Source organism: Aythya fuligula, chromosome 17 (genome assembly GCF_009819795.1).
Source record: "Aythya fuligula isolate bAytFul2 chromosome 17, bAytFul2.pri, whole genome shotgun sequence".
NCBI lineage: Eukaryota > Metazoa > Chordata > Aves > Anseriformes > Anatidae > Aythya > Aythya fuligula.
In genome coordinates, this window is record NC_045575.1 from 8,340,548 (window position 1) to 8,349,691 (window position 9,144).

At 41.8% G+C, this 9,144-nt stretch overlaps 1 protein-coding gene across 1 annotated transcript in view; it reads left to right on the forward strand.

The window, feature by feature from the left end:
* Positions 1-9,144, forward strand: part of SFI1 (SFI1 centrin binding protein) — a 32,862-nt gene that overhangs the window by 18,793 nt on the left and 4,925 nt on the right. Inside the window, exons 19-31 of the mRNA XM_032198834.1 lie at positions 545-647; positions 1,122-1,218; positions 1,891-2,051; positions 2,487-2,561; positions 2,893-2,967; positions 3,336-3,512; positions 4,263-4,504; positions 5,485-5,580; positions 5,767-6,028; positions 6,691-6,835; positions 7,574-7,697; positions 8,379-8,481; positions 9,002-9,138. Of these exons, the coding sequence (XP_032054725.1) occupies positions 545-647; positions 1,122-1,218; positions 1,891-2,051; positions 2,487-2,561; positions 2,893-2,967; positions 3,336-3,512; positions 4,263-4,504; positions 5,485-5,580; positions 5,767-6,028; positions 6,691-6,835; positions 7,574-7,697; positions 8,379-8,481; positions 9,002-9,109 (1,768 nt within the window). The 3' untranslated portion in view covers positions 9,110-9,138. The remainder of the gene's footprint in view (positions 1-544; positions 648-1,121; positions 1,219-1,890; positions 2,052-2,486; positions 2,562-2,892; positions 2,968-3,335; positions 3,513-4,262; positions 4,505-5,484; positions 5,581-5,766; positions 6,029-6,690; positions 6,836-7,573; positions 7,698-8,378; positions 8,482-9,001; positions 9,139-9,144) is intronic.

The following is a 9,144-nucleotide window of genomic DNA, read 5'->3' on the forward strand; positions in this document are numbered from 1 at the left end:
TTCAACCTCTTAGTGGATCACCATCTGTTTTGGTTTAACTTTTTTTTTTTTTTTTTTTTTTGAACTGTCTCATTGACTTTACTATTGCACATGCCAGACTTTATCTGTGTTTAGCCCCATGAGAGAGTCAAGACAGCAAACTATATCATTTTCTGCAGTGCATAGATTCTGACTGCTGTAATATTAAAGCAGCCTGGAACATGTAGAGGCTTTCTTCCATTACAGTAAGGAGGATGATTAAGGTTAAGTCACTGTATATTGGTTGTAGTTGCTTTAATTTTAACTATGTCTTTTTTTGTGTGTGTGTTATACAGCTTGAGCCACTTGCAGAGTCTGACTTACCTTAATATGCTAGATTTAAGGGTTGTATTCTGCTTTTGCACTGCCTTCTGTTTTCTCTCAGCAGAAACCATAACTGATTTGCAAGACTGAGTTTATAGAGACAGCTGGTTTTGGTTCCCCTGTGAGTGGGAAGGTACCAGACGAACAAGTGAGAGTAATTCTTAATGTTTTTTGTTTTGTTTTGTTTTCATTTTGCCTACAGACAGATTCTGTGTAAATGGAGAGAAAATGCCCTTTCCCTTATCTGTGAAGCTAAGGCAACTGCTCGAGCAGAAGCACACTACAGGAGAGTAATCCTGTCAAAGGTATGTTCTGTATTGCAGATACCAAGGTCTGTATGATTGCTAGCTTAGGCAGGGGTCAGGTAATGCAATTAGAAGTATCAAAAACTTAATTTAAGAGCAACAATCAAGAAAAGCCCTGAAAATTGGGAGATCCAAACTCCCAGTCACAGGTTATTTCTACAGACATCTCTGCAACAGTTGTCTCTGAGTGAGCTCGTGGTTTTTCTTCTTATTTTCCTTCTCCGTATTCCCTTGAAAGGGGAAAACAGTCTGATACAGCATAGTAGTATTATCTATGGGTGGGACAGAAAATTTTGCCTGAAAAATGCCAGGGGGACCCTCTAAAATACTGCTGTATTTCATTTTATTTAGGAGATTTGCACCATTTTTCTGAGCCTAATGTGGAAAATGATTGTGGTGTCAAGAATGTGGTACTTCTAAAGGATGTTGTAATGTCAGTTTGTATCCTGTCTCTTGTTTGCATCATACCTTTAGGTGTTTCTACAGTGGAGGTATGCTGCCTTACTACAAATGCATTACCGTCAGCAGAAGGTGACAGCTGTGATGGAGGCCAGAAAACATTTGGATATGGGTGAGCTGATGGGAATATTAAACTCTCAAAAGACTTAGCTATCTGCATAAGAACCTTAGAAAGATGTGGCTTAGCAGGGCAGTCTTTTGTATCGTCTGTGCAGATGACTGGATATTAAGCCTACGTGGACAAGCCCCATTGAACGGCGAATGACCTGGGACTACAGTGTTCTATTGAAGGCTTCTTCTGTGACTTTTGCCTCTCTTTTGGTTCCCTGTCTATATAATAGATGATAACACTTCTTTTTTCAAGGGAATTTCCCATTACTAACATTGAAAAGCTGAGACATCTCTGATCTGAGGGTCATGAAAGTAATCTTATCAATTATTGCCTCAATCTTTCTCTAGTAATTAATATAGAAAGGCCCTCAAAGTCTGCCAACATTTTCATGAGTTCATGTAAACGATGTGGCTGATGACTCTGAAGCACAAAGGTGGCAAATGATTTCTGAAAGATTATAAAGAATGTCAGTGATATCAGGGAAGTCTTGCAAGTCAAGGCTCACTGTCTGATACCTGAAATGCTCCACTTTCCTTCTTCCTAGTGCTGAGTACAGTCAGTGTGAGGTTTTGCCAAAACAATCTGGAAGAGCAGCTGATCACTAGATACTGTCTGAAACCAATAGTGTCTTTTTCATGGTAGTATGGTATTTAATTTCTCTTCTCCTGATAGTGTGTTTACAGACCCTGTTTCTTCACTGGAAAGAATCTACTAGGGAGTCTCTGATACTGAGGGCTCAGCAGCACAAGGCAGTGCAGCACCACCAGCAGCACCTGCTGCAGAAGTACCTGGAAAAATGGAAGAAATACCATCAGCGGTGTGTTGGGAAAATGGTGAGAAGGATCAACCTCCTCCCCAGCCAGTCACCCAGGGTGGGAAGTTGCTGGTGTAGAGGAGCCAGCCATGTTTCCTAGCGATGGGAATAGTAGTCTTGGCTGAGGAGGAGCATGAGAGCGTTGTGCACTGAGGAAGAAGGAACATGCTTGTGCCTTGCCTGAAGAAGTTTCAATTAGAACTAACAGACTTAACAGGAGATGACAAGTCAGGCTTGCCATGTGTGCGATCATTTACTGTTAATGAAATCCTTGTGGGCTCACGGGTATTTGCAGATGGGGTTACACCATAGAGCACTTGGATATTGAGAGTGGCTGGCCTCAACAGAACAAAGGATGGTAAAGGCTGTTTAGTATCTGTTCTGCTCTAGTAGCATTTGGCTCACATAATTGGGGTTTGACTGTAAGCACCTCTCTGTTTTGTTTGTTTCACAGCTGCTACAGAGAAAGGCAGATCAGCTAATGACTGACAGACTTTGCTCTACTTCCTTCTCCTACTGGAAGACACGGGTAAGGAGTTGTCCTCTGGGTTAAGTATATAGCTGCTTGCTGATGCTTAGCCTTTCTTCTCCTTCATATTCCATTCACATGAGGACCAAACAAAACTATTTAAGTTTTTGTTCCACTAGCACAAGAGACACCTTACATATCCTGGGTAGATGGGGTAGGTTATTCTGCTAAGGCTCCACCAGCACTTCTTCTTTGGTTGATTTGGCTAGTGTTTCTGGTGTGGCATATGTAAACTCCTAACCTGATTGCTGTACTATATATATGTGTGTGTGTATATATACATATATATATATATTTATATTTTTATTTATTTATTTATTTTTTCTAACAGCTGTTGCAACAGCAATGGGAAAAGCAGAAGACAGTGCAAGCATTGTGGTACTGGTCTCTTTCGTTGCAGAGGAAGGTAAGTGTGTGGAAGGCTTGGGGGCAGACAAACGTATTTGGCTTGACACACAGGTCTGACTGCAATCAGCAGAGTGCATGTGCTCATCTCTTTCCTTTCCTCTTTGGGGTCCTGTATTTTGATTTGAGATGCTGGAAAACTGTCCCCATGTCTTGTAATCCAAATAATAAAAAAAAGGCTTGTTTTTCCCATCCTGACTCAGCTGACTCAAACCCCTATTCTTTTGTCCTTGTGGTGTTTGTCCTGCAGTAGCTCTGCCTATTACTGTCCAGTGGAACTGAGAGTGTTCTTGTCTGCAGGGGGAGTGGAGTCCCTAACCCAGAACTTGTCTTTGTAATAGTGCCAGGTGTCTGCTCTTGGTGTTGTAGGTATTCAGTGCTTGGCTGAGATTTGTCCAAGTGCAACAGGAGAGGAAAGATCGCATTGAAGAAGCCACAGAAGTTTATCGTACTGCTCTCATGAGAGAAGGTGTAAGTTGGATCTTGAGGTACACTGCTGGCATGAAACAGTTGCGGGGACAGCTCCAAGCCCAGCACCAGATAAAGGTGAGAGACAAGTGAACACTCAGGTACATCCAGGGCACCAAACTCTGATCTGTATTTGAAGTGTGTGTGTGTGAGTATGTATAGACTTTGGAGCCCTGTGTCTCAGCTGTTGTTTGGATCTGGCATATGCTTTTACCTGTGGTTCAAAGCAAAATACCTTGTCCTTTTTTTTCCGAACTGAATGTAGGGCGCTTGAGACTTGTGTTGGTAACTGGGAGCCTTTCTTAATGAAGCTATTTCAAAACTGGCCAAATCCTCCAATAGACAATGTAGCTGGATAAGACTTTTGCCATTAACTAGGGTTCTTAAACTTGGGACTGTGTTAACATAAAACATTAGAAGCTGCATCTCATCCTGTCCTAGCTTTAGTACTGCTTTGACCTGCAAGAGTGGGCTGTAGTGTCACTTGTGCCTTTGAATGTCTGTCCAGCCCTGTGTGTGGAAAGGAGGATAGGGATGCATGTATTGATTACTTCCTGTTCCTGGTCAGCTTTTCCAGCTCTTTTCCAGGTTTACAAGACACTGCTTGTTCTGTTTGTTTGTGTGCATCCTGAGTTGTTGCAGAAGTACCCAGTTAATTCTCTTTATCTGAATGTTAACACGGACCTGCTCATTTAGTGTGAAGAGCTGGTATGGCTCTCAGGTCATCAGAAACTGCAGTTCCTTTCTGTGGTGGTGTTTACCCTAGGTAGTGTGGTGTTACTGTCTGCTCTCAACCATCAGATGCTCTGCTATTCTTTGTGTTGACAGGCAGCCTACAATCTTCACCAGATAGTCTACCGTTGTGCAATGCTCTGGAGACAGAAAGCTCTCTACAAGAAATTAAATAAGCCTTGTTCTTTTGGGTCACCTCTGAAAAAGCAAGTGACATTTAAAATACCTGATGTTAGCCTTGAGACAAAAGGACGTTCAGCAGAGGAAAAGCTGTGGCCTTCAAAATGCAACGATCTACCATTTCACTTTGCTGGTGGTGATTCAATTCTCAGTGAGCTGTAAGTGTAAAATTTCAGTCTCTCCTGAATTCGTCTGGTGTATGTATATGTAGTCCATAGCATACACTTTGTATCCATCGATCTGTGCATTTATGTGTCCATACCCATATCTTGGAGCCCTGTGTCTCGGCTCCTGTTTGGATCTGACATATGCTTTTGTTTATGGTTCAGAGCCAATCACTCTGTCCTTTAGTTCAGCTGAGACTATATATAGGTAGATATAGACCTCAGGCTCATTTTTTTATTTCCAAGTTTTCACAGTGATGATTGTTAGTTCCATGCATATTGCCTTTCTCTGATGCTTCATCAAATGGCTGGCTTTGCTGAGTTATGCAAGAGCTGCCACATAATGTATATATTGGCCATCAAATTATGAAAGAATTTGTGACTTTGACTTCCATGCTGGTGATGAGTAGAATCAGTTCAGCTATACTTTCCTCTAGGAGTTTCTCAATATGCAACTATGAATTTGTAGAGTATTGGTCGTTTATCATGGGATCTGTTACACAGAGAAGCATTTGAAAGATGTGTGGTGGGGGGATTTTATACCATTATGAGAGCTTGTCTTGCCCAAGCGACTTAGAGCTGTCAGTGAAACTCTTATTTTTTCACCAAAATTCTCCTTGATCATGGGGCAAATGCAAAGAAGAGTCTTCCATGAACCTTCAGAACCTAGGACAGGAGACTTGTGGGCTATAAGGTAGAAATTTCACATTTCTTTAAGCCAGCATATGCTGCCAAAAGTAGTTCTACCCCTTCCACCAGTCCTTGTGTATGCACGGTCATGCATACAGTGAACCAGCTGGCAGCATTGATACAGGTTGAAATCTAATCTTTAAAAGTTATTGCATGCAAGGGCAATGTTGCAGGGTGGGGTAGAATGACAGAATAAAAGTGCTTCTTTAGCTGCAGTGCCAGCTTATACCAATTTAAAATAATTATGAATCTCTGTCATCACTGGTTTTGTTTGTTCTTTTCAGGAAGGCTGTACAACAGGCAAGATTACCACCACAAAGACCTAACTTCCTTCTGGAATCTCTAGAAAACAAGGAGCTGCTGGGAACTCCTTTTTTGAGGTAGAGAATCTGCTTTTAATAGTATTGGTGGTTTTAGGAAACCAGCTAGCTCCCCCACAAGACAGGACCTTATTTCAGTGTGCAAGAGAACAGCAAGATTCTTCCTTTTTAATTGTTTTCCCCTCACCGACTGTGAAGTATAAAAGTAAGTTGAAATGTACAGGTGCATTCCTTTTCCCTTAACAGATCAGGGACACCTTTTCAGCAAACAGATGGGAACAAATGTTCTTCTCAGAGTGGGAACTTAATGCCAGTAACTGAAACGGAAGAAAGCACCTGTAAATGGCTTTCTCAGATGGGCAGTACCACTCATTCCAACTCATCTCTGACACACACTGCTCTCCCATCTGTACCGTTGTGGACACGTGATGTGCACTGTGCTGTTCAGAAGCCAAAGCTACGGTCTCCTTCATTTTTTATGCCCCACGAGAAAGCTGGGTCAGAAATGGTGAGTGTATTGGTGAAGGAAAAACTAGTGTGTTTACTGTGCTCCTGTCAGCCCACATGCTGCTTATTGCTATTTCTTCCTACGACTCCTCAGAACTGCTTACCCAGCTGTTGAGCTATTTTTTTCTTGTACCAGTTAGAAGTTGATTAAATGAACTGTCTCCTCATGCTCAAGAATTTTTTTTCCAAGTCTAAAGCAATATTTCACTTGCTGGCCAACCCGTATGTTTTGTACTGTAATTCATGCCTTTTTAATGGTTTTGTGTCCTTGCCAGTAGGATGTTCCTCCTAGAAAATGACTTGAGTGCAGCTCCTTCTACAAGTTCAGAGCAGTTACAGTTTATCAACCAGATTATAGGGATTTAAGAGTAACACAGTTTAGGAGCATTGACAACATCTGAGAGTCTCAAAAACTGAAAATCACTTTACCTGCACGTAGGTGCTTGCATTTTGAACTCCTCTGTTCCATGCAGAAAAGGAGGTGTTATTCTAGATGAAATATCTTTCTGCTAGAAAAGAAAGCTCATTTCTTGAAATATCACAGAAGCAGCAGTGCTTGTGAGAGAGGCTCAGCAACTACAGGTGATGTCTTGGTGTGAGCAGGGCTTAGTAGCTTGGGTCAGGTGCTCCTTTGAGGAACAAAATATCATTCTGATTTTGCAGAGAGGTCAGCCTGCGTATGGTCACACAGGAGCCCATTCCCAAGGCTATCAACAGAGAGAAGAGTTGGAGAAGTTGCGATCAAACTTAAAGTCACAGTTGCTGTCACCTGAAGACTTAGTTGGAAAACAGAGTCACCAAAATGCAGGTAGGTCCTCAGCTGTAAGCTGCAGCAGTTATGTGTCCTCCTCCAGTATACGCAGGGCTGCAAGTCACCTCCCCAAAGCACAGGGGAGACAAGGGATTCTTGTATGCTTACATCAGGAGGTGAAGAATCAGTCATTTATTTTGGATTTGGATTGGCGATACGGTTGTGTGGACCCTATTGATGCAGGGGACTAAAGCCCTGTTTTGGGGATTGAGGGATGGGAACTAGTAGGGGTCAGGATTTTAACAATGGTATGCTCTAGTGCTGGGGCATTCATGTACACATGGCAAGAATATGGAGCTGAACTCTCTTGGGGAGGGAAAAATTAACTCAGTGCTGTAATTGCTGGGAAAACTTACAGGGGGTGGATGATGTCTAAGCATCCCTTTATGCAGCATCTTTCAGGATGCAAAGGGCATTAAAGTTTTTCATGAGGCCAGACTTATAGAGCAGATGTGAAACACTAAATTGTAAACAGCATTTGCAGTCTAAACCATTGACTAGAGCATTTCTCATCTTGGGTGTGTTTAAACTGGTCTTGAAAACCTGCAATGCTGTCAGGACACCTGCTCTCTCACTATACCTGATCTATTGTGTGAACAGGTAGGTACCACGTGGTGACAGAATGGGAAAAAAATCAAGAGGGTTCCATGTTTCCTGCCTACTAATCTGACTCCCTGATAAGAAGAAACAGAGTAAGTTTACTTTCCTTGCTTGTGCTTTTCATCTTCTGTTCAGCTGAACGGGAAGAAAGGAGGGAGCACAGTACCAAAGAAGAAACATTCCAGAGAAAGCTGGAAGCAGAGCTCCGACACATTCAACAGCAAATGCAGTACTACTTCAGCAGGAAGCAAGAACTCAAGTATGTTACAAAGTCCCTATAGCCAGCCTTTCTTCATGCTGTCCACACTATATTGCACTTTTGTGTGAATTCTTTGTACTTTGAAAACCGTTCTTTTTCACAGCAGAACTGTGAATTAAATGGAGAAGAATTCTGTCCTTTTAATAGTTCACTCCAGGTGAGAGAGAGGGTACATGCAGAACTTGTGTAAGCAGCAACTGGTTTAATCATACCTTTGGCAGCTACTGGAGAAACCTTGACAGGAGTGTCACTGGACATAGTCTGAAGGCAATGCAAATGAATTTGGCAGAGCAGCTGAAATTTACCTTTCAGCTCTCTTACAATGAGGTGTGAAGACTTAGCTTTTTAAACTGTCAGTTCCAAAAAAATAATAATAAAAAAAATGTGGCTAGGGTTTGATAACAGATTACTTCTCCAGTAGAACAAAAAATTTACAAAAATGGTTGGAAGAGAATGGGGCTTGAAGGGTTTTAACTCTCAAGAGTAGGATGTGAAGACAAGGGCTTTCATACAGATTTTTACACCTTTCAGCATCCTTTTCCCTTTTTAGACTTGACTCACTGGTTTGAAACAAACAAAAAAAAGTGTCTTATTGCAAGCATCAGTAGCATGTCTAAGTTGGCTTACGCTTACACTTGAGCTCCTAATTGGGATACGAATTCATCTAATCCCTCTTATCAGGTCCTGTCAGCAGCAGGCACGGATTCTATATAAGTGGCTAGAAATGAGTACGCAACTAGAGGACCAAGACAGTGTAAAAAAAGTTCGGGAAGAATTGGATCAGGTGGGTAAACAGCAAACAAATTCAAGTTACTTAAGTGACTATGACTATGCTATGTGCTTAGCCTGAACTGTGGTGGTAGTTGTGGGAAATCAGCAGTAAGGTATTAGCAAAATCAAGAGAAGAGAAACTTGTAATCAGAAGTGGGCTGTCAAGTGGAACAAAGGCTGCTGTGTAGATGTATCTTCCTACTTGTTCAGATATGTAGCTGCAGCTCCAGTAGATGTAAGATTTGCTTCAAGCTACATAAACAGCTTAACTAATTAGTCTTAAACCTTTCTGTGGACTCTCATATCAATGTAACAAAAGTACACTGCATCCATACTGCTGTCAGGTCCCAAGTTCATACAGCTGTCTGTGTGTGTACTGTACTTAGACCTCTAAAGTGACTGTACTTAACTGGTTATGAGTGATGCAATCCTGTTACTTGGTGGTTTTTAATAAGGATAACAAAGGCTTCCTCAGTCAAAGAGACTAAACAGTATCTTGTACAAACACCTTATGCAGTTTTCTTTACATTCAGTTGGAGTTGAGGATCAACACTCTAACCAAAGCACAACAAGAAGAGAGACGTCATGTGCAGAACATGGTTGCCCGCCTGCATGACATTCAGATTGCCCTGGATATGTAATTCACGTGAACCAATATTCCAGCTGATGGGTAGGA